Source organism: Anomaloglossus baeobatrachus, chromosome 2 (assembly GCF_048569485.1).
Source record: "Anomaloglossus baeobatrachus isolate aAnoBae1 chromosome 2, aAnoBae1.hap1, whole genome shotgun sequence".
In the NCBI taxonomy this organism is placed as follows: Eukaryota; Metazoa; Chordata; class Amphibia; order Anura; family Aromobatidae; genus Anomaloglossus; species Anomaloglossus baeobatrachus.
In genome coordinates, this window is record NC_134354.1 from 260,511,502 (window position 1) to 260,536,795 (window position 25,294).

At 53.1% G+C, this 25,294-nt stretch overlaps 1 protein-coding gene across 1 annotated transcript in view; it reads left to right on the forward strand.

Annotated features, from left to right (window-relative positions):
• LOC142291331 (zinc finger CCCH domain-containing protein 11A-like) overlaps positions 1 to 25,294 on the forward strand; it is a 183,930-nt gene that overhangs the window by 122,031 nt on the left and 36,605 nt on the right. Inside the window, exon 10 of the mRNA XM_075335799.1 lies at positions 8,840 to 8,911. Coding sequence (XP_075191914.1) covers positions 8,840 to 8,911 — 72 coding nt within the window. The remainder of the gene's footprint in view (positions 1 to 8,839; positions 8,912 to 25,294) is intronic.

Below are 25,294 nucleotides of genomic sequence, written 5' to 3' on the forward strand. Positions count from 1 at the left end.
CTGGCCGAGGAGGTCGTGGTACCCGGATCTGTGGCATCTCACGGTCGGCCAACCGTGGGCACTGCCAGACCGACCAGACTTGCTGTCTCAAGGGCCGTTTTTCCATCTGAATTCTGCGGCCCTCAACCTGACTGTGTGGCCATTGAGTCCTGGATCTTAGTGTCTTCAGGATTATCTCAAGAGGTCATTGCCACCATGAGACAGGCTAGGAAACTAACGTCCGCCAAGATCTACCACAGGACGTGGAAAATATTCCTGTCGTGGTGCTCTGCTCAGGGTTTCTCTCCCTGGCCATTTGCCTTGCCCACTTTTCTGTCCTTTCTTCAATCCGGATTGGAAAAGGGTTTGTCGCTAGGCTCCCTTAAGGGACAAGTCTCTGCGCTCTCTGTGTTTTTTCAGAAGCGCCTGGCCAGACTCCCACAGGTACGCACGTTCCTGCAAGGGGTTTGTCACATCGTCCCTCCTTACAAGCGTCCGTTAGAACCCTGGGATCTGAACAGGGTGCTGATGGTTCTTCAGAAACCACCGTTCGAGCCAATGAGGGATATTTCGCTCGCACGCCTTTCGCAGAAAGTGGTTTTTCTAGTAGCAGTCACTTCACTTCGGAGAGTGTCTGAGCTAGCAGCGTTGTCATGCAAAGCTCCTTTCCTGGTGTTTCACCAGGACAAGGTGGTTCTGCGTCCGGTTCCGGAATTCCTCCCTAAGGTGGTATCCCCCTTTCATCTCAATCAGGATATCTCCTTACCTTCTTTTTGCCCTCATCCAGTTCACCAGTGTGAAAAGGATTTGCACTTGTTAGATCTGGTGAGAGCACTCAGAGTCTACATTTCTCGTACGGCGCCCCTGCGCCGCTCGGATGCACTCTTTGTCCTTGTCGCTGGCCAGCGTAAAGGGACACAAGCTTCCAAATCAACCCTGGCTCGGTGGATCAAGGAACCAATTCTCGAAGCTTATCGTTCCTCGGGGCTTCCGGTTCCCTCAGGGCTGAAGGCCCATTCTACCAGGGCCGTGGGAGCGTCCTGGGCCTTGCGACACCAGGCTACGGCTCAGCAGGTGTGTCAGGCAGCTACCTGGTCGAGCCTGCACACTTTCACGAAACACTATCAGGTGCATACCTATGCTTCGGCAGATGCCAGCCTAGGTAGGCAAGTCCTTCAGGCGGCGGTTGCCCACCTGTAGGACGGAGCCGTTACGGCTCTATTATGAGGTATTATTTACCCACCCAGGGACTGCTTTTGGACGTCCCAATTGTCTGGGTCTCCCAATGGAGCGCCAAAGAAGAAGGGAATTTTGTTTACTTACCGTAAATTCCTTTTCTTCTAGCTCCAATTGGGAGACCCAGCACCCGCCCCTGTTTTTGTGTACACATGTTGTTCACGTTGAATGGTTTCAGTTCTCCGATATTCCTTCGGATTGAATTTACTTTAAACCAGTTTATAATTTTTTCCTCCTTCTTGATTTTGCACCAAAACTGAGGAGCCTGTGGCAGCACGGGGGGTGTATAGGCTGAAGGGGAGGGGCTTTACACTTTTAGTGTAATACTTTGTGTGGCCTCCGGAGGCATAGCTATACACCCCAATTGTCTGGGTCTCCCAATTGGAGCTAGAAGAAAAGGAATTTACAGTAAGTAAACAAAATTCCCTTCTTTAAGGTGAGATCCCCCCTGACTGGTTTCCCAGACAAAGGGAGAAAAGACGCTGCAGGGAAGGCTTCCAGGGCATTTACAGTATTTATTATGTGCAAGGAGCAAGGATCCTGCACACACAGTGTTAACTTTCTGGCTGGAGGAGGGGGAAGTTCTGCTGTTTGCAGAAAGTCTTGCAGATAATTTCCCGGTGGCAGGGGGGAGGACCCAGGGCTCAGGGACTCATGCTGTGTATTATCTGCTCTGTTTATTTGCTCCAGCAAAAGCCAGCTGATAACCACAGCTGACAAGCTGTGTGCTGACTGTAGGGAGAGGGAGGAAAACTCAGAAGCTCCCTTCCCGCCGTTTTTTACTACCCACAGCAGGGGGGGGCACACTGGCTCATCTTCCCGCTCTTTTAGAGCTAAGCCCCGCCCCCACGGCTGCGATAAGCCCCCCCCCCCAGGGAAGCCTGCGAGATCTTCATAGAGCTTAATCCTTCCTGAGGACAGGGCCATAGGCTGATTCTGGTGAGTGAGGTGCTTGCTGTCAATTGTAGCTCTGCTGAGCATTGCTCCCCCTCCTGGCATACTCCTATTAGGAACATGCAGAAATCTAAGGGCACTAAGAGTACTAAGGCCCACATAGTCTATTACTCAGCCTGCACTTCCTGCCACGCTGAGCTACCACGTAAACACACCTCTTCTCTCTGAGAGTCCTGTGCCCCTATAGCCCCCCAAGATCCCCCTTCCACCACCCGCCTTGGGCCCCCAGCCCACCGGAATGGGCACAGTTTCTGTCCCAATCCATGGAAAAACTGTCACAGAACCTGGTTCTGGCTATGCAATGTCGTCCTCCACACCCTTCTGGGTCCCTGGACGGAACGCAGCCTGAGGATACCCCTATGGAGGATCCTTCTGAGGTAATCCGGGCACATGCTTCACCGGTTGCAGGGATCAGGAAAAGAGCACACGACCGGGTGTCTCCAGCACTCTCATGGCCCCCAGGTCTCTCCCTCGGAAGCACACAGGGCAGGCTCTCCCACACGCTCCACGGCTTCTGATGAGCTGGAGGAGGGAGAATGCTGTTTGTACCAGGAGGATTCCTTGGTTTCATGACCCCCAGATGATCAAACTGCAATAGACTCCCTTATAGCAGCAATCAACCAAATTTTGCATGTGGAGGATCCCCCATCCACTACCACTGACCATGCAGTCTCCTTTAAGAGGGCAAGGAAACCCCAAAAGGTTTTCGCTGATCACCCAGAGTTTCAGGATATCCTCACAAAGCAAAGGGAGAAGCCTGACTGGCGCTTCAGTAACCGAAAACTCATGGAGTCCCGGTACCCTTTTGCCTCACTTGCCCCTAAGGGCTGGGCCGATCTGCCCTCGGTCGACCCCCCGGTCTCCCGCCTTACCACAAAGACGCTCGTGTCTTTTCCCGATGGTTCTTCCATCAAGGACCCGACAGACAAACAGGTGGAGCACCTCGCCCGCTCTGCTTTTGAGGCTGCGGGTTCCTCCCTCTCGCCCTCCTTTGCCTCTGTGTGGGTCGCAAAGGCGATCTCGGTCTGGGCAGAATCCCTTAACACTTCGCTTGAGGAATCCCAGTTCACTCAGACCTTCACAGGGGTAACAGCTCAAATTGCCGCTGCGGCGGAGTACCTCATCCAGGCCTCCATGGACGCTGCTACCTGCTCAGCGTTTGCCACCTCAAATACCATAGCCATCCGTAGAGCTCTCTGGCTCCGACAATGGCGAGCGGACTCTGCCTCCAAGAAAGTCTCTCATGGGCCTTCCCTTTTTTCCAGACCGATTGTTTGGCGAACGTCTGGACAAGCTCATTTCTGACGCCACGGGAGGAAAGAGTACCTCCCTCCCCCAGCTGAAGTCCAAGACGTCCTTCACCAGACGTCCACAGTCCTCGTTCCGATCCTTTCGGAACTCATTTGGTTGGTCGACATCCCGTGCTGTCCCCGCCACCAGCCGCGGACTACGCAGGGACCGACCTCAGCTCTCCCCGAAACCCACTTTGTCATGGCAGCCTAGACCGAAACAGTCCAGGAGTAGGGAGACTCGGCCACGACGTTTTCTCCCCTCATGACTCCTTCGGCGCCCTGGAAGACATACTCATTGTAGGAGGTCGACTGCGGCTCTTTCAACACATCTGGGCTGCCGCCTCAGACGACAAATGGGTGCGAGACCTTGTGTCTTCCGGTTACCACATAGAATTTCGGACCCAACCCCCGAGTCGGTTCTTTCTCTCAAACCCCCCAAAGACTCAAACGACGCAAAGCTTTTTTCTCAGCAATCCACTCGCTCCAAACAGCAGGAGTGATAATACCTGTCCCAGACGACGAGAAGTTCGGGGGTTTCTATTCCAACCTCTTTGTGGTCCCCAAAAAGGATGGGTTAGTTCGACCCATCCTGGACCTCAAACACCTAAACAAACGTGCACGTACGGAGATTCAGAATGGAGTCCAAAATTTCTCACGAAAAATGTAATACAAGGAGAGCTCAAAACTGGTTCACAGACTAAAAACTCCTTAATATAAAAAATATCAATTTTATTAACAAAAGCATTTAAAAACACTTCCACATTATATAGAAAATATTAATTGGTGCCATACAAAGATTCCAACATATATCCCCCTTATTATTCTAGTCCTATGTGTTACCCCAATTAAGGAGCAAGAACAAATGTCAGTAAGGCGCAGTATACAAGTATATCCCTAAACAGTCCAATAGTCAAGGGTCCTACAGTCAAGATCCCTAAAAGCAGCACTTTTTTTACCCTAAATTAGTCGGTTCTGCACTGAGATATAATTCTGTATATACTGCCACTTCCTATATTAGTGAGGAGGCTGTCAACCTTCTACCCCTAATCGACCCGACGCGTTTCCCCTTCAAATAGAAGGTTCTTCAGGGGTCATCAAAAAGTAGTATAGAGAAATACAATTAATTTATACATTATCCTCCAATCATACAGTGAATACAGACATAGTTTTTGTAATCTCCCCAAACAGAGTACATAAAACAAATGATCTTCAGATTGTACAAATGACTATTATATTCTCCTCTGGTGCTGTCGTATCTTTAGTCTCCAAGAATTGCCAGGTAACACAGAGTTCCACAAAATATTAGCGTGGATATTACCGAACAGAGAATTCCCGTTATAGAAATATTTTTCAAATTTTTGTCATCTCATTCGGGACAAGGCTGTATTTTCAAGGTGAATGATGATGTCACCTGAAAAATTAAAAGAATTTTGTGTCCCAAACAGTTCATATTTTCAGATGTAATTACCATCAGGAATCTCACAGTCAATAATCATGGCAGAAGGAGATACAGATCTCCAGAGGGTGTATAAGAGGAGAATAACACATAGAGGTCCATCACCTCAAAGCCAGAAACACCTATGTGCCCATATAATCAAAAATACCTATTAAAAACATGCCCATTCATAATTCCCCTTCAGCAAGCTTTTTCCTTTTCAGTGTCCGTGTAGATAAATGGACTAGAGTCCTATGGAAAAAGCAATACAATCACCAAGTGTCTATGCAACACCCCATATGGTGCTGCATACATCTCCAAAGTCAAAACATACCCCTCAGGTTGCAATTGACATGTCCTGGTCCAAATAAGTTTAAAACTCTGCATGATGAAAGGTGAATGAAAAGAGTCCATCACAATACATTCACAGCTCTATAGTACATGTCAGCAGTTAGAATATCTCAATAAAGCCTGTTACTCACATATACCAGCATGTAGTTGGGGCTCCCTGTGTTGTTCAGAGCTTGCCCAGCCTCTGCAAAATCCACATGGAGACAGCGTTCACTTCCTACTTCCTCCAGTTACAAGTCATATGCTGTGAGGGGGCCAATCAATGCTACCCTCCACTAATATAGGAAGTGGCAGTATATACAGAATTATATCTCAGTGCAGAACCGACTAATTTAGGGTAAAAAAAGTGCTGCTTTTAGGGATCTTGACTGTAGGACCATTGACTATTGGACAGTTTAGGGATATACTTGGATACTGCGCCTTACTGACATTTGTTCTTGCTCCTTAATTGGGGTAACACATAGGACTAGAATAATAAGGGGGATATATGTTGGAATCTTTGTATGGCACCAATTAATATTTTCTATATAATGTGGAAGTGTTTTTAAATGCTTTTGTTAATAAAATTGATATTTTTTATATTAAGGAGTTTTTAGTCTGTGAACCAGTTCAGAATGGAGTCCCTAAGGTCCATTATTGCATCCATGGTCGAAGGGGAATTCCTCGCCTCCATAGACATCAAGGACGCGTACCTGCACATACCCATCGCCCCAGATCACCAAAAGTTCCTCTGCTTCGCAATTCAGGACCTCCACTTTCAATTCGTAGCTCTACCTTTCGGCCTTGCCACCGCACCAAGGGTCTTCACCAAAATCATGGCGGTCGCCATGAGCGTCCTTCACGCCAGGGGAGTAGTCGTTCTCCCTTACTTGGACGACTTCCTCATCAAGGCCCCCTCCTTCCGCGACTGCTCAACCAGCGTACAGATCACTGTGGACACCCTATCCTGCTTAGGGTGGCTAGTGAATCTGGACAAATCATCCACGATCCCATCACGATCCATCACCTTCCTGGGCATGTCCCTGGACACCCGTCGGGGCTTGATCTTTCTCCCTCAGGACAAGGCGTTCGCTCTTCAACGAGCGATACGCTGCCTTCTACGTCCTCAGTCTCGCTCCATTCGATTCAGCATGAAAGTGCTCGGCAGGATGGTGGCGGCTATGGAAGCAGTACCCTTTGCTTAACTGCACCTCCGCCCACTGCAGCTAGCCTTTCTAGCGGCCTGGGACAAGAGCCCCTTCTCCCTGGACAGACATCTTCACCTGACGCCTTCAGTCAGGTACGCACTCCACTGGTGGCTTCGGTCCTCATCCCTATCGAAGGGGAGATCTTTTCTCCCAGTGAACTGGCTGGTCCTGACCACGGACGCCAGCCTCCTAGGCTGGGGAGCAGTGTACCGGCACCACACTGCTCAAGGACGTTGGACGCCCAGGAGTCTTTCCTTCCCATCAACATCCTGGAACTCCGCGCGATCTTCCTCGCGGCAGGGGGGCACCCGCAGCAAAGCGGCTTATCTCGAGGCCCACAAGATCCTCAGCTGGGCCGAATCGACGGGATCAGTGACATCAGCGGTACACATACCGGGGCAGAGAACTGGGCGGCAGACTTTCGGAGTCGCCAAGGCCTGGCTGCCGGAGAATGGTCCCTCCACCCAGATGTGTTTCTACACATCTGCACTCGCTGGGGCACACCAGACGTGGACCTAATGGCATCAAGGTTGAATGCAAAGGTACTCGCGTTCATAGCCAGGTCACGCGACCCGCAGTCCATCGGCGCGGATGCTCTAGTCTGCTCCTGGCACCACTTCCACCTGCCTTACATATTTCCACCTCTACCCCTGCTGCCGCGGGTAATCAGGAAGATCAAGGCAGAGGGAGTCCCGGTGATACTGATAGCACCGGACTGGCCCAGGCGCGCCTGGTACGCCGAATTAGTACAAATGCTCACAGACGCACCGTGGTGCCTTCCAGACATCTCAGACTTGCTTACCCAAGGGCCCATTTCCCATCAGAACTCCAGAGCCCTGAAACTGACGGCATGGCCATTGAGACCTGGATATTAACAAGAGCGGGATTCTCCCCCGCGGTTATTTCCACCATGATCAGCGCCCGAAAGCCTGCTTCATCCCGCATTTACCACCGTACGTGGAAAATCTTCCTTTCATGGTGCAGGGAAACTAACGTCCAGCCTATGCCTCTGGCCATCCGCAGAATTCTCGATTTTCTACAGTCTGGCTTGCAAGCGGGGTTGGCACTCGGTTCCCTTAAAAGGCAGGTCTCATCGCTCTCAATCTTCTACCAATGCCGCCTGGCTCAAAAACCGCAAGTCAAGACCTTCCTCCAGGGCGTTTCCCATCTAGTTCCCCCGTACAAACGGCCGCTGGAACTGTGGGACCTCAACCTCGTTCTGGACAGTCTCTAGAGGTCTCCCTTTGAACCTCTCAAGGAATCCTCCCTTGCTCTTCTGTCCTGGAAGGTAACATTCTTAGTGGCAATTACGTCCATCAGACGGGTTTCGGAGCTGGCAGCACTCTCTTGCCGCGAGCCTTTTCTGATCTTTCACCAGGACAAAGTGGTTCTGCGCCATCTCCCGGATTTTCTTCCAAAGGTTCTTACCCAGTTTCATTTGAACGAGGACATTGTCCTGCCTTCCTTTTTGTCCACACCCAGTTCATAGGGTGGAAAGGTCTCTGCATTCGTTAGACCTCGTCAGAGCTCTCAAATATTACATATCCAGGACAGCCCCCTTTAGGAAAACGGACTCTTTGTTCGTCATTCCTGAGGGGTCTAAGAAGGGACAGGCAGCTTCAAAGGCGACGCTGGCTCGCTGGATTCGCTCTGCAATCCAGGAAGTCTACCGCTTGCAACTCAAGCCCATTCCTAGTGGGCTGTGGGCTCATTCCACGCGAGCAGTTGGTGCTTCGTGGGCCATTCGGCATCAGGCTTCAGTGGAACAGGTGTGTAAGGCTGCGACCTGGTCTAGCCCACACATGTTTTCAAAGCATTACAGAGTCCATACCCAGGTTTCAACTGAGGCAAATCTGGGTAGGAAAATTCTGCAAACGGCAGTAGAGCACCTCTCTCAGAAGGCGCTCCAGGCTGTCCGGGACTGGTTCCTAGTCCTTGGGTTGTGTTGTCTTCTTTTATGTTTCCCACCCATGGACTGCTTTAGGACGTCCCATGGTCCTGTGTCCCCCAATGAGGCGTCAGAGAAAAACGGATTTTTGTGTACTCACCGTAAAATCGTTTTCTCTTAGCAATCATTGGGGGACACAGCACCCACCCTGTTGCCCTGTTGGGTCTTGGTTCTCTCAGTACCTTATTTGGTTATGATTCTTTTTTTCTCATGTTTCTCTGTTGAGGTAAATTTTACTGTTTTTTTTCTCCTACTGCTTGTGTACTAAAACTGAGCTTGCCTGGCCCGGCCAGGGGGTGTATACTGCAGAGGAGGAGCTATGCTTTTGCATCTACTTAGTGTCCTCCTATGGATAGGAAGCATAACACCCATGGTCCTGTGTCCCCCAATGATGGCTAAGAGAAAACGATTTAACGGTGAGTACACAAAAATCCGTTTTTTTTTTCTTTTCAAACAGATATACCCGCGAACCTTAGTTTGGCTCAAAGATTGGGAAAACGAAAGAAATTCCAGGAAGACAGTCCGTTAGGTAAATGTATTTACTGCTTTATTTTGAGAACTATTATGTAATTATATGTAAAATTTGGCCTTTCTTGGATGTACTTGTATGTTCTAGATAAAGAGTAATAGTCTGTTTATTTTTTCTTTCATAAATTAATAGTACACATGAAAATCAGCAACTTTGTGATAGCCGATAAATCTGCTTCGTTCTCTGCCAGAACTGATCAGTCATTATCAAAATTCTTAATTGTGATGTAAAATCTGTATTTGGTGAAGACTTTCCCATTACTGAGATAGGAGATGGCAGGTGATACTGATTAGATTCTGACAGAGGGAGGATCTAGGCAGAGCTCCGCCACCTTATACATCTTTTAAAGGGAACCGATCACCAGGATTTTCGTATATAATCTAAAGCCAGTGCTGTACTGGCACTAATAGGCTGATTATCTACATACCATTAGTGGTCAGCTCATATGTTTAGGTTATGAAATCCAAGAAAGTGAAGTTTTTAAAATGAGCTGCTTCTTGAGTGACAGTTGCACTGGAGCAGATCATATATTCATAGTTATCGCCTCCCCCTGTTAGACTTAGCATAAGCATTATACAAACGACTCACTTTGTCACTTTGTCTAGCAGGACCTGTGGTGAGGTCATACCCATGTGACCAGAAGGGGCGGGGCCTCAGCCACCAAAGCTGGATACCAGGTCACATGGGTATGACCTCACACAGGTCCTGCAAGAGACAAAGTGAATAGTTTGTATAATGCTATGCTATTAACTATGAATATATGATCTTTTCCAGTGCAACTGTCACTCAAGAAGCTGCTCATTTTATAAACTTTACTTTCTTGGATTAAAAAACCTAAATTTCTCTGACGCCTCATTGGGGGACACAGGACCATGGGTGTTATGCTGCTTATCCATAGGAGGACACTAAGTAGATGCAAAGATGTTAGCTCCTCCCCTGCAGTATACACCCCCTGGCCCAGCCAGGCTACTTCAGTTTTAGCTTAGTGTCTATAGGAGGCACATCTCTGCAGACTACTGCAGCAAGAATTTTTTGTTTTTAGAGGGCGACGGTTCCTTCGGGGACAGATTTCCCCAAACCATCAACAGGCGGGAACATGGAGTGTCGCCTCCCCGTACCCCCTCCTGCGACGCTGGATCCTGGGCTGTTACTCACTGTCCGACAGGTCTCATGGCACTGATTTTCCAGAGCCCAGAGCAGATGAAAACTTCCTCAGCCCCTCTTGCAGGCTCTGAGTTGATACACGCTCCACACCAGCGTGACCAGACTGCTATCTCCACAGGAGCTGCGGTAAGATTATTCCGATTTTTCCAGAGCCCAGAGCAGATGAAATACTTCCTCAGTCCCTCTGGCAGGCTCTGAGGAGTTGATACAAGTTCTGCCAGCAGGCGTCAGACTCTCCACACTGAATTGGGGCAAAGGTCAGATCCTCCCTGACTAGATGCACATAACCTGATTGCAGACTCCTGCATAGCATTCCACCTGTGGCGGGGGGAGGGGACAGCTCCCAGGACTCAGTGCACCCGCAGCTGCGGTACACTTAGAGTTTTTTCTGTCCACCATTGTTGTGCAGGGCTGGAGGTGGGAAGGGGGAGTCCCTTCCCACCATATTTTTTTTTTGTTATATTTTCTCATGCCTTTTTGTCAGAGCTAAGCCCCGTCCCCTCCGACACTCAATAAGCCACGCCCCCTCACGAAATCCCGAAAGCGCGCGTAACCCTCCTCACACAGGATCTGCAGAGCATTGCTCCCTCTTGTGATCAGAGCCTGTGGGCGTCTCCTCCTTCCCACAGGAATTGTGACACAAGAGGAGGGGGGGAGGGGCTGTCAGGTTCTGGGTGAGTTATATCCTCACTTGCACATTATCTGTGCAGAGCATTGCTCCCTCATTACAATCAGAGTTTGTGGCTCATCAGCCAGGGGCTGCAGTCACATGTTGCTGTAGTTGTGCAGGGCAAAAAAACAACTATATGACTTTTAATCCATCCTGCCACGCTGAGCTACAAGGGGATGATAGTACCTCTTCCTTCTGTGAGTCTGGTGCCCCTGTAGCTCCCCCCAAATCCCCCCCCGCCACCACCGCAGCAACCGCTGCCAGCCTAGAGCCTACGGCCCCCAGTCCCTCGGAATGGGCACAGTTCCCAGAACCTGGTGCTGGCTATGCAACATCGTCCTCACACCCCTCGGGGCCCCTGGACAGAACACAGCCTGATGACACCTCTATAGAGGGTCCTTCTGATAAGAATCAATCCTCTGCTTCACCGGTTGCAGATCAGAAAAAGGGCATGAACCCCATGGTTCTCCCTCTGGGGTACACAGATGGGGTTCTCCCACAAGTTCCGCGGTCTCTGAGGAGCCGGAGGAAGGGGAATGATGTTTGTACTGGGATGATTCCTTGGTTTCGACCTCTCCGAGCGATCAAGCTGTGATGGACTCCCTTATTGCAGCAATCAACCAAAACTCTGCATGTGGAAGATCTCCCATCCACTGCTACTGACCCTGCGGTCTCCTTTTAAAAGGGTGAAAAAACCTCAATAAAAAAAGTTTTTTGACGCCACTTCGGTATCTGTAAACTCATGGAGTCCCGCTACCCCTTTGGCTTAGCTGTCTCTAAGAGCTGGGCCGATCCGGCCTCGGTGGGCCCTCACACGGCTTCCGCCTGCCTGAAGGACCCTCCTGTCTTTTACTTGATGGATCCTCCTTCAAGGACCCGAAGGACAGACAAGTGGAGCAGCTCGATCGCTCCGCCTTGAGGCTGCGGGTCCCTCTCCCCTTCCGTGTGGGTCGCACAGGCACCAGGACTACCAGTTTCCCTCAGACCCTCACAGATGTAACCGTTCACATTGCTGCGGCGGCAGAGTACCTCATGCAGGCCTCCCTCGACGCTGCTACCTGCGCAGTTATTGCCGCCTCACATACCATAGCCATCCGTAAGGCCCTCTGGTTCCGATAATGTAGAGCGGACTTGGTCTCTAAGAAGCCTCTCACAGTACTCCTTTCCAGACCGATGGTTTGCCGATCGTCTGGACAGGCTCTTTTTTTTGTCTGATGCCACGGGAGGAAAAGAGTACCTCCCTCCCCCAACTCTAGCCCAGGATGTTTTTTACTAGACACGCAGGGCCCGACCTTCTCAGCCCTCCCCGAGTCCACCTCGTCCTGGCAGTCTAGACAAAGACCGAGGAGTCTCGTCCTCCTCCATCTGGGCTGCCGCCTCAGACCACAAATGGGTGCGATACCTTGTGTCTTCTGGTTACCACATTGAATTCCGGACCCGATCCCCTGGTCAGTTTTTTTCTCTCAAACCCCCCCCCCCAAAGGCTCCAAAACACCGCTAGGCCTTCTCAGCGATCCACTCCCTCCAAACGGCGCGGGTGATGGTACCTGTTCCGGACGGCGAGAGGTTCAAGGCCTTCTATTTCAACCTCTCGTGGTCCCCAAAAAATGACGGGTCAGTTCGACCCATCCTGGACCTCTAACACTTGAGCAAACATGTGCACGTAAGGAGATTCAGAATGGAATTCCTAGGGTCCATTTTTATTTTTATGGTCGAAGGAGAATTCCTTGCCTCCCTAGCTATCAGGGACGCGTGCCTGCACATACCCATCGCTCCAGCTCACCAAAAGTTCCTCCACTTCGCTGTTCAGGACTTCTTTTTTTTCATTTGTGGCCCTACCCTCGGCTCTGCCACAGCACCAAGGGTCTTAACAAGGGTCATGGCGGCCGCCATGAGTGCCCTTCACGCCAGGAGAGTGGCTGTTCTGCCTTGCTTGGATGACCTCCTCATCAAGGGCTCAACCAGCGTGCAGATCTCTGTGGACACCCTATCCCGCTTAGGGCGGCTTCTGACTCCAGTCAAATCATCCCCGGTCCCGTCAAAATCAGTCACCTCCCTGGGCATGTTCCTGGACACCCTTCGGGGCTTGATTTTTCTCCCTCAAGACAAGGCGACCGCTCTACAACAGGCGGTACACTGCCTTCTACATACTCCTCTCGCGCCATACGATTCAGTATGAGAGTGCTAGGTAGGATATCGGCGGATATAGAGTCAGTGCTGCTCGCTTAGCCACACCACCGCCCACTGCAGCTTACGCTTCTAGCTGCCTGGGACAAGAGCCCCCTTTTCCTTGGGCGAACTTTTCACCTGACACCTTCAGTCAGGTATGCGCTTTGCTGGTGGCTTCAGTCCTATTCCATATCGAGAGGGAGTTTTTCTCCCCCAAGTGGACTGGCTACTCCTGACCACGGACGCCAGCCTCTTAGTCTGGGGAGCAGCGCACTGGCTCCACACTGCTTGGGGACGTTGGACGCCCCAGGAGTCTTCCCTTCCCAGAAATCATCCTGAAAATCAGCGCGATCTTTCTCGCGCTCAGGTCATTCCCCCCTTCTGCTAGCAGGTCGTTTGATTCGGGTCCAATTGGACAATGCAACAGCTGTGGCCTAGATCAATCTGCAGGGACGTACCAGCAGCAAGACAGCTTATCTTGAGGTCCTCAGGATCCTCACCTGGGCCGAATCGACGGGGGTCTGTGTTTTCAGCGTTACACATACCGGGAGTTAAGAACTGGGCGGCGGACCTTCTAAGTCGCAAAGGCCTGGCCGCCGGAGAGTGGTTTCTTCACCCAGAAGTGTTCCCACACATCTGCACTCGCTGGGGTACACCAGACGTGGCTCTAATGGCCTCAAGGTTGAACGCAAAGGTACCCGCGTTCTTAGCCAGGTCACGTGATCCACAGTCCATCGGCGCAGATGCTCTAGTCTCCTGAAGTCGCTTCCGTCTACCTTACATGTTTTTCGCCTCTGCCCCTGCGAGTAATCAGGAAGATCAAGGCAGAAGGAGTCCCGGTGATACTAATAGCACCGGACTAGCCCAGGTGCGCCTGGTATGCCAAATTAGTACAATTGCTCATGGCGCCTGGTAAACATCCCAGACTTGCTGACCCAAGGGCCCATTTCCCATCAGAACTCCAGAGCCCTGAAGCTGACGGCCTGGCCATTGAGACCTGGACTTTAACAAGAGCGAGATTCCATCCCGTGGTCATCTCCACCATGTACAGTGCCCGAAAGCCGGCCTTCATCCCGTATTTACCACCGTACGTGGAAAACTTTCCTTTTCCTTTCGTCACGACAGCACCCACGAGAGAGGGATCCGCCCCCTTCAGGACAGGAAACCTACAGATAAAAAGGGGCGGTCCCCCTCCCCCATCAGTTGGTTTTCTGTCCTACAGTACCTGGGTCCAGTTGAGTCTGTGCAGTCTCCGAGGGAACGGCGGAGCTCAGGATCTGAAAGCACGGTCGGTGGAGCTCCCCTCGTGGACTCCGTCCTCCGGTGCACCTCGTCCTCTTTCTCTTGGTCCGGCTTTGCCTCCAGGGAAATGACGCCTGCAAAAGAGCGCTGGTAAGTATGCTGTGCGCGGACCGGAGTCTCTCCCTGTGCCATGTGCCTGCTTCTTCCGGGTTGCACAGCAGGTGTGCGCGGCGGGGGTGTGTCCAGGACCTGCCGCGTCGGCGCGCGCTCTCTGCTGCAGTGGCCCGGAAGTGCACAGGAGCACTTCCGGGGGAACGGACCGGGGAGGTTCCTGGAGAAGCCCGTGGACCCCTCCATCCTGAGCCGGACGCTGCAAGTGACGGTGAGTTGCTGTACGCGGTCGGGCCGGAGACTGTCCCTGTGTCGCGTGCCTGCGACTTCCGGCTGCACAGCGTGTGCACACGGAAGGGGGTGTGTCCGGAGCCTGCCGCGACCGCGCTCTGTCTCCACGGCGGTAGGCCGGAAGTGCTACTGCTCCTGCGGCTCGGAGGATCGCAGAAGAGTCTCTGCCAGCCCTTCCCCCTGACCACCAGTCCGGGGTCGATGCCTCTCTGGGTAGAGGTCCCTCAGCCATCAGCGTCCCATCTAACATACTGTGGTATTACTGGCCGTGACTCCACTGCTCCCAGTGAATGGAGACAAGGTGGTGTCTGCACTGGGGAGTGCACTGGGGTTTTTTTCGGGGGCTCTGACCTGATTCATGCATCATGCTCTTATGCAATGCCTGGGCCTCATGCATTACCGTTTGCTTCAGGCCCAGAAGCCAGGCCTTGGAACTTTTGAGCTGAGTTTATGCCGCGTGGCTGTTGTTGCTGTCTCATGTTCTCTTTGGGCCGGCAGTCTCATATTTGAGCTTCCGAATTTCTCTGTTGCTCCTCCTTTCTGTGGTTGCATGGCCCTCCTATGTTCCCACTGTTATATCACCGGTCTACTCCTTCTGTTCTGGGGCACATATTGTGGTTCTTGCACACTCTATGGGATGTGGGACCTTCACCTCAGCTGGATCTCCGGGTGGATTAATTGGTTCAGGTGGGACTACTCTGACTCTTGACAGCCTTTCTCTGGGTAGGTTTCTCCTAGGCCCACGGGTTGTTTCTTGTGGGCAAGTCTGCTGTGCTTTCCTGTTCAAGGCTCCGCCTGCACCTCTGGCTTTGCACGTTGGGTGTCTCAGGGCTCACTGCTTCGGCCTTTGAATTTCATGGAGCACCCTGGCTCTCTGCCTCACTGGTGTACCCTCCTGGACTGTGCTCGGGGCCTCCTGGCCTCTGTGGCCTCCTGGCCTCTGTGGCCTCTGGGCCTCCTGGCCTCTGTGGCCTCTGGGCCTCCTGGCCTCTGTGGCCTCTGGGCCTCCTGGCCTCTGTGGCCTCTGGGCCTCCTGGCCTCTGTGGCCTCTGGGCCTCCTGGCCTCTGTGGCCTCTGTGGCCTCTGTGGCCTCCGGCCTCGTGCCTCCTGGCCTCGTGCCTCCTGGTCTCTGTGCCTCCTGGTCTCTGTGCCTCCTGGCCTCTGTGCCTCCTGGCCTCTGTGCCTCCGGGCCTCTGTGCCTCCGGGCCTCTTGGCCTTTGTGCCTCTTGGCCTCCGGGCCTCTTGGCCTCCGGGCCTCTTGGCCTCCGGGCCTCTGTGCCTCTGGGCCTCTGTGCCTCCTGGCCTCTGTGCCTCCTGGCCTTGGGCCTCTGTGCCTCCTGGCCTTGGGCCTTTGTGCCTCCTGGCCTCGGGCCTCTGTGCCTCCTGTCCTCGGGCCTCTGTTGCCTCCTGGCCTCGTGCCTCCTGCCTCTGTGCCTCGGGGTCTCGTGCTTCCTGGCCTCGTGCCCTCTGTGCCTCGTGGCCTCTGTGGCTTCCGGGCCTCTGTGGCTTCCGGGCCTCTGTGGCTTCCGGGCCTCTGTGGCTTCCGGGCCGCTGTGGCTTCCGGGCCGCTGTGGCTTCCGGGCCGCTGTGGCTTCCGGGCCGCTGTGGCCTCCCGGTCTCTGGGCCTCCCGGCCTTTGGGCCTCCTGGCCCCGTGCCTCTGTGCCTCTTGGCCTCGGGGCCTCTTGGCCTCCGTGCCTCTTGGCCTCCGTGCCTCTGTACCTCCGGGCCTCTGTGCCTCCGGGCCTCTGTGCCTCCTGGCCTTGGGCCTCTGTGCCTCCTGGCCTTGGGCCTTTGTGCCTCCTGGCCTTGGGCCTTTGTGCCTCCTGGCCTCGGGCCTCTGTGCCTCCTGGCCTCGGGCCTCTGTGCCTCCTGGCCTCGGGCCTCTGTGCCTCCTGGCCTCGGGCCTCTGTTGCCTCTTGGCCTCGGGCCTCTGTTGCCTCCTGGCCTCGTGCCTCCTGCCTCTGTGCCTCCGGGTCTCGTGCTTCCTGGCCTCGTGCCCTCTGTGCCTCGTGGCCTCTGTGGCTTCCGGGCCTCTGTGGCTTCCGGGCCTCTGTGGCTTCCGGGACGCTGTGGCTTCCGGGCCGCTGTGGCTTCCGGGACGCTGTGGCTTCCGGGCCGCTGTGGCTTCCGGGCCGCTGTGGCTTCCGGGCCGCTGTGGCTTCCGGGCCTTTGGGCCTCTTGGCCTCGGGGCCTCGGTGGCCGCATGGGCCTGTGTTTCTGGTCTTGCGCCTCTGCCCTGGAGCCTTGCGCCTCTTGTTTTGTGCTTCTGACCTCGTGCCTCTGGCCTGACGTCTCTGCCCTCTGCGTCTCTAAGCCTTGCGCTTCTGTGCTTTGCTCCTTGCGCCTCTCCCGCCTTGCGCCTCTGATGCCTTGCGCCTCCCTGGCCTTGCGCCCTGGCCTGGCGCCTCGGGCTTCATGCTTCGCCTCTTGAGTCTCTAGTCTTGCATCCAGACATGGGGAGGGGGATATGTGCCGCCCTTTTCTTCGGACTGGTTTCCTGTCCTCGCTGGGCGGATCCCTCTCTCGGGGCGGCGGGAGGAACTGGCTCAGATATTCCTTACTGCTCCCTTCTGGCCCAGGCGTCCCTGGTTCTCCCTCCTGAGTCACGTGCCAGTCCCGGGCCCCTGGGTTATTCCGTCCCGGCCAGCCCTCCTGTCACAGGGTCCTTTCCTTCCTCCCCGCGTCAAGGGACTCCACTTGGCGGCGTGCATTTTGAAGGGGCGTTGCTAACATCCCATCCCGGCTGCAAAGTAGACCGCCGGTCAACACCCGACATTATGGTCGGATGTGGATACTCTTCCTTGCCTCCCTTCCTGACTCCTCACCTGCTGTGGTCCCGATCTCCTCTATTCTGGCGTTCTTCAGTCTGGAAGGGTTATGGGTCTCTCTGTCAGTGCCCTCCAGGTGCAGGTTTCTGCCCTGGGCGCCCTGTTCAATTCCCATATTGCGGGTAACGGTGGGTTATGCACTTCATTACGGCTTGTGGCCGCAGCCGGCCGGTCTGTGTAGCCGGCGCACCTCCCTGGGATCTTGCTCTGGGTTTGGACGCCCTGACCCTTGCACCCTTCGAGCCCCTCTCCTCCTCGTCCGGTACGTTGCTGTCCCTGAAACCCTGCCTCTTAGTCGCCCTTGCTTCTGCCGGGCGTGTTCGCGACCGTCAGGCCCTGTCCGTAGATCCTCCTTTCCTTGGGATATTCCGGATGGGATTGTTCTTAAGACTGACCCGGCTTCTTGTCCAGGGTGGCGTCCCAGTTTCACCACAGTCGAGTGCTCATTCTCCCTTCCTTCTTTCTGCCCTTCTCTCTTCCTTCGTTTCGCAACCTAGACATGGGGGACACGGTTCTCACCTATGTCGCTAGGTCGGCCCCTTGGCGACAGGATAGGACTTTGTTTATTGTCTTTCAGGGTTCCAGACGAGGTCCTCGAGTAGCACGACATGCCTTGGCCCGATGGCTGAGGGATGCTGTTTCCATCGCATATGTGGTGAAGCAAGAACCTCTGACCTCCTCGATGACGGATCATTCTCCTAGGGCGGTGGCCTCCTCTTGGGTGGCCACGGCAGATGTCTCCATCGACGGTATTTGTAAGGCTGCGACCTGGTCCTCTTCTTCCACCTTTTCCAAGCTCTACCGGCTGGACCTTTGTTCTTCCGCTGACCTTACGTTTGGGAGCTTGGCCCTTCACACGTTTATCCCACCCTCAGTGTGTATTCTCTCTAAGTCTCTCGTGGGTGCTGTCGTGACGAAAGGAAAAGACTAAATTACTTACCGGTAATGGGATTTTCCAGAGTCCACGACAGCACCCTTTACACCCCTGCCCTTCCTTTGTTTGTTTTTCACCCTTCGGTGTCCTAGGGATTTGTCTGTTTTGTTTACCAATTCATTGGCGGTTCCTCTCCCGTTCTCTGCAACCCAACTGATGGGGGAGGGGGACCGCCCCTTTTTATCTGTAGGTTTCCTGTCCTGAAGGGGGCGGATCCCTCTCTCGTGGGTGCTCTCGTCTTTCCCAGTGCAGGGAATCTAATGTCCAACCTATGCCTCTGGCGATCCCCAGAATTCTTGATTTTTTTTTTTTTTTTTGCTGTCAGGTTGCAAAAGGGGTTGGCCCTCAGCTCCCATAAGGGGCAGGTTGCATCTCTCTCTATATTCTATCAATACCGCCTAGCTTGCAATACGCAAGTCAAGACTTTGCTCAAGGGCGTTTCCCATCTAGTTCCCCCGTACAAACGGTCGCTGGACCCATGGGACCGCAATCTCGTTTTGACGGTATCCAGAGGTCCCCCTTTGAATCTCTCAAGGAATCCTCCCTTGCTCTCTGTCCTGGAAGGTAACATTCTTAGTGGCAATTACGTCCATCAGACGGGTTTCGGAGCTGGCAGCACTCTCTTGCCGCGAACCCTTTCTGATCTTTCATCAGGACAAGGTGATTCTACGCCCCCTTCCGGTTTTTCTTCCGAAGGTTACTTCCCCGTTTCATATGAACAAGGACATTGTTCTGCCTTCCTTTTGTCCACCCAGTCCATAGGGTGGAAAGGTTCCTATATTCGCTAGACCTTGTGAGGGCTCTCAGATATTACGTACCCAGGACAGCCTCTTTAGGAACATGGACTCCTTGTTCCTGAAAGGCCTAAGAAAGGAGAGGCAGCTTCATAGGCAACGCTGGCTCGCTGGATTCGCTCTGCGATCCAGGAGGTCTACCACTTGAAACTCAAGCCCATTCCTAGTGGGCTGCGGACTCATTCCACGCGAGCAGTTGGCGCCTCTTGGGCATCATGCTTCAGTGGAACAGGGATGTAAGGCTGCGACCTGGTCTTGCCTACATACTGTTTCAAAGCATTACCGAGTCCATACCCAGGCTTCGGCTGAGGTGAACCTAGGTAGGAAAATTCTGCAAACGATAGTGGAGCACCTATCTCAGTAGGCGCTCCTGGCTATCTGTTACTGGTTCCTAGTTCTTGGGTTGCGTTGTTTGTTTACCCACCCAGGGACTGCATTAGGATGTCCCATGGTCCTGTGTGCCCCAATGAGGCGTCAGAGAAAAACGGATTTTTGTGTACTCACCGTAAAATCGTTTTCTCTTAGCAATCATTGGGGGACACAGCACCCACCCTGTTGCCCTGTTGGGTCTTGGTTCTCTCAGTACCTTATTTGGTTATGATTCTTTTTTTCTCATGTTTCTCTGTTGAGGTAAATTTTACTGTTTTTTTTCTCCTACTGCTTGTGTACTAAAACTGAGCTTGCCTGGCCCGGCCAGGGGGTGTATACTGCAGAGGAGGAGCTATGCTTTTGCATCTACTTAGTGTCCTCCTATGGATAGGAAGCATAACACCCATGGTCCTGTGTCCCCCAATGATGGCTAAGAGAAAACGATTTAACGGTGAGTACACAAAAATCCGTTTTTTTTCTTTTCAAACAGATACACCCGCGAACCTTAGTTTGGCTCAAAGATTGGGAAAACGAAAGAAATTCCAGGAAGACAGTCCGTTAGGTAAATGCACTTACTGCTTTATTTTGAGAACTATTATGTAATTATATGTAAAATTTGGCCTTTCTTGGATGTACTTGTATGTTCTAGATAAAGAGTAATAGTCTGTTTATTTTTTCTTTCATAAATTAATAGTACACATGAAAATCAGCAACTTTGTGATAGCCGATAAATCTGCTTCGTTCTCTGCCAGAACTGATCAGTCATTATCAAAATTCTTAATTGTGATGTAAAATCTGTATTTGTTTGTTTACCCACCCAGGGACTGCTTTAGGATGTCCCATGGTCCTGTGTGCCCCAATGAGGCGTCAGAGAAAAACGGATTTTTGTGTACTCACCGTAAAATCGTTTTCTCCATTGGGGGACACAGCACCCTCCCTGTTGGGCCTTAGATTTTTTTCTCTCTCAGTACTTTTTTATGAGTATTCACTCACGTTTTTTGTTACTTGTTCTCCTACTGCTTGTGTATTAAACTGAAGTAGCCTGGCTGGGCCAGGGGGTGTATACTGCAGGGGAGGAGCTAACATCTTTACATCTACTTAGTGTCCTCCTATGGATAAGCAGCATAACACCCATGGTGCTGTGTCCCCCAATGATGGCTAAGAGAAAAATGGATTTTTGTGTACTCACCGTAAAATCATTTTCTCTTAGCCATCATTGGGGGACACAGGACCATGGGTGTTATGCTGCCTATCCATAGGAGGACACTAAGTAGATGCAAAAGCATAGCTCCTCCTCTGCAGTATACACCCCCTGGCCGGGCTAGGCAGCCTCAGTTTTAGTACACAAGCAGTAGGAGAAAAAAAACAGTAAAAACGTCTCAACAGAGGAACATGAGAAAAGAAGAGTCATAACCAAATAAGGTACTGAGTGAACCAAGGCCCAACAGGGCAACCGGGTGGGTGCTGTGTCCCCCAATGATGGCTAAGAGAAAACGATTTTACGGTGAGTATACAAAAATCCGTTTTTCTCTGACGCCTCATTGGGGGACACAGGACCATGGGACGTCCTAAAGCAGTCCATGGGTGGGAAACATAAAAGAAGACAACACAACCCAAGGACTAGGAACCAGTCCCAGACAGCCTGGAGCGCCTACTGAGAGAGGTGCTCTACTGCCGTTTGCAGAATTTTCCTACCCAGATTTGCCTCAGTTTAAACCTGGGTATGGACTCTAATGCATTGAAAACGTATGTAGGCTAGACCAGGTCGCAGCCTTACACACCTGTTCCACTGAAGCCTGATGCCGAATGGCCCACGAAGCGCCAACTGCTCGCGTGGAATGAGCCCGCAGCCCACTAGGAATGGGCTTGATTTGCAAGTGGTAGACTTCCTGGATCGCAGAGCGAATCCAGCGAGCCAGAGTCGCCTTTGAAGCTGCCTGTCCCTTCTTAGGCCCCTCAGGAATGACGAACAAAGAGTCCGTTTTCCTAAAGGGGGCTGTCCTGGATATGTAATATCTGAGAGCTCTGACGAGGTCTAACGAATGCAGAGACCTTTCCACCCTATGAACCGGGTGTGGACAAAAGGAAGGCAGAACAATGTCCTCGTTCAAATGAAACTGGGTAAGAACCTTTGGAAGGAAATCCGGAAGGGGGCGCAGAACCACCTTGTCCTGGTGAAAGATCAGAAAAGGCTCGCGGCAAGAGAGTGCTGCTAGCTCCGAAACCCGTCTGATGGACGTAATTGCCACCAGGAATGTTACCTTCCAGGACAGAAGAGCAAGGGAGGATTCCTTGAGGGGCTCAAAGGGAGACCTCTGGAGACCGTCCAGAACGAGGTTGAGGTCCCATGGTTCCAGCGGCCGTTTGTACGGGGGAACTAGATAGGAAACGCCCTGGAGGAAGGTCTTGACTTGCGGTTTTTGAGCCAGGCGGCATTGGTAGAAGATTGAGAGCGATGAGACCTGCCCTTTAAGGGTACTGAGAGCCAACCCTGCTTGCAAGCCAGACTGTATAAAGTCGAGAATTCTGCGGATGGCCAGAGGCATAGGCTGGACGTTAGTTTCCCTGCACCATGAAAGGAAGATTTTCCACGTACGGTGGTAAATGCGGGATGAAGCAGGCTTTCGGGCGCTGATCATGGTGGAAATAACCGCAGGGGAGAATCACACTCTTGTTAATACCCAGGTCTCAATGGCCATGCCGTCAGCTTCAGGGCTCTGGAGTTCTGATGGGAAATGGGCCCTTGGGTAAGCAAGTCTGGGATGTCTGGAAGGCGCCACGGTGTGCCTGTGAGCATTTGTACTAATTCGGCGTACCAGGTGCGCCTGGGCCAGTCCGGTGCTATCAGTATCACCGGGACTCCCTCTGCCTTGATCTTCCTGATTACCCGCGGCAGCAGGGGTAGAGGTGGAAATATGTAAGGCAGGCGGAAGTGGTGACAGGAGCAGACTAGAGCATCCGCGCCGATGGACTGCGGGTCGCGTGACCTGGCTATGAACGCGGGTACCTTTGCATTCAACCTTGAGGCGATTAGGTCCACGACTGGTGTGCCCCAGCGAGTGCAGATGTGTAGAAACACATCTGGGTGGAGAGACCATTCTCCAGCAGCCAGGCCTTGGCGACTCAGAAAGTCTGCTGCCCAGTTCTCTACCCCCGGTATGTGTACCGCTGATATCACTGATCCTGTCGATTCGGCCCAGCTGAGGATCTTGTGGGCTTCGAGAGAAGCCGCTTTGCTGCGGGTGCCCCCCTGCCGATTGATATAGGCTACAGCTGTCGCATTGTCCGATTGGACTCGAATCTGACGACCCACTAGCAGAGGGCAGAACGCTCTGAGCGCGAGGAAGATCGCGCAGAGTTCCAGGATGTTTATGGGTAGGGAAGACTCCTGGGGCGTCAAACGTCCTTGAGCAGTGTGGTGCCGGTACACTGCTCCCCAGCCTAGGAGGCTGGTGTCTGTGGTCAGGACCAGCCAGTTCACTGGGAGAAAAGATCTACCCTTCGATAGGGATGAGAACCGAAGCCACTAGCGGAGTGCGTACCTGACTGAAGGTGTCAGGTGAAGATGTCTGTCCAGGGAGAAGGGGCTCTTGTCCCAGGCCGCTAGAAGGGCTAGCTGCAGTGGGCGGAGGTGCAGTTGAGCAAAGGGTACTGCTTTCCATAGCCGCCACCATCCTACCGAGCACTTTCATGCTGAATCGAATGGAGCGAGACTGAGGACGTAGAAGGCAGCGTACCGCTCGTTGAAGAGCGATCGCCTTGTCCTGAGGGAGAAGGATCAAGCCCCGACGGGTGTCCAGGGACATGCCCAGGAAGGTGATGGATCGTGATGGGATCGGGGATGATTTGTCCAGATTCACTAGCCACCCTAAGCGGGATAGGGTGTCCACAGTGATCTGTACGCTGATTGAGCAGTCGCGAAAGGAGGGGGTCTTGATGAGGAGGTCGTCCAAGTAAGGGAGAACGACTACTCCCCTGGCGTGAAGGACGCTCATGGCGGCCGCCATGACTTTGGTGAAGACCCTTGGTGCGGTGGCAAGGCCGAAGGGTAGAGCTACGAATTGAAAGTGGGAGTCCTGAATTGCGAAGCGGAGGAACTTTTGGTGATCTGGGGCGATGGGTATGTGCAGGTACGCGTCCTTGATGTCTATGGAGGCGAGGAATTCCCTTCGACCATGGATGCAATAATGGACCTTAGGGACTCCATTCTAAGTCTCCGTACGTGCACATGTTTGTTTAGGTGTTTGAGGTCCAGAATGGGTCGAACTGACCCATCCTTTTTGGGGACCACAAAGAGGTTGGAATATAAACCCCCGAACTTCTCGTCGCCTGGGACAGGTATTATCACTCCTGCTGTTTGGAGCGAGTGGATTGCTGAGAAAAAAGCTTTGCGTCGTTTTCGAGTCTTTGGGGGGTTTGAGAGAAAGAACCAACTCGGGGGTTGGGTCCGAAATTCTATGTGGTAACCGGAAGACACAAGGTCTCGCACCCATTTGTCGTCTGAGGCGGCAGCCCAGATATGTTGAAAGAGCCGCAGTCGACCTCCTACAAAGAGTGTGTCTTCCGGGGCGCCGAAGGAGTCATGAGGGGGGAAAACGTCGTGGCCGAGGCTCCCTAGTCCTGGACTGTTTCGGTCTAGGCTGCCATGACGAAGTGGGTTTTGGGGAGAGCTGAGAAGGTTGGTCTCTGCATAGTCCACGACTGGTGGCGGGGACAGCACAGGATGTCGACCAACCAAATGAGTTCCGAAAGGATCGGAACGAGGACTGTGGACGTCTGGTGAAGGACGTCCTGGACTTCAGCTGGGGGAGGGAGGTACTCTTTCCTCCCGTGGCGTCAGAAATGAGCTTGTCCAGACGTTCGCCAAACAATCGGTCTGGAAAAAAGGGAAGGCCCATGAGAGACTTCTTGGAGGCAGAGTCCGCTCGCCATTGTCGGAGCCAAAGAGCTCTACGGATGGCTATGGTATTTGAGGCGGCAAACGCTGCGCAGGTAGCAGCGTCCATGGAGGCCTGGATGAGGTACTCCGCCGCAGCGACAATTTGAGCTGCTACCCCTGTGAAGGTCTGAGTGAACTGGGATTCCTCAAGCGAAGTGTTAAGGGATTCTGCCCAGACCGAGATCGCCTTTGCGACCCACACAGAGGCAAAGGAGGGCGAGAGGGAGGAACCCGCAGCCTCAAAAAGCAGAGCGGGCGAGGTGCTCCACCTGTTTGTCTGTCGGGTCCTTGATGGAGGAACCATCGGGTAAAGACAGGAGCGTCTTTGTGGTAAGGCGGAAGACCGGGGGGTCGACCGAGGGCGGATCGGCACAGCCCTTAGGGGCAGGTGAGGCAAAAGGGTACCGGGACTCCATGAGTTTTCGGTTACCGAAGCGCCTGTCAGGCTTCTCCCTTTGCTTTGTGAGGATATCCTGAAACTCTGGGTGATCAGCGAAAACCTTTTGGGGTTTCCTTGCCCTCTTAAAGGAGACCGCGTGGTAGTGGATGGGGGATCCTCCACATGCAGAGTGTGGTTGATTGCTGCTATAAGGGAGTCTTTTGCAGTTTGATCATCTGGAGAGGCTGAAACCAAGGAATCCTCTTGGTATAAACAGCATTCTCACTCCTCCAGCTCTTCAGAAGCCGTGGAGCGTGTGGGAGAGCCTGCCCTGTGTGCTCCCGAGGGAGAGCCCGCTGGAGACACCCGGCCGTGTGCTCTTTTCCTGATCCCTGCAACCTGTGAAGCATGTGCCCGGATTACCTCAGAAGGATCCTCCATAGGGGTATCCTCAGGCTGCGTTCCGTCCAGGGACCCAGAAGGGTGTGGAGG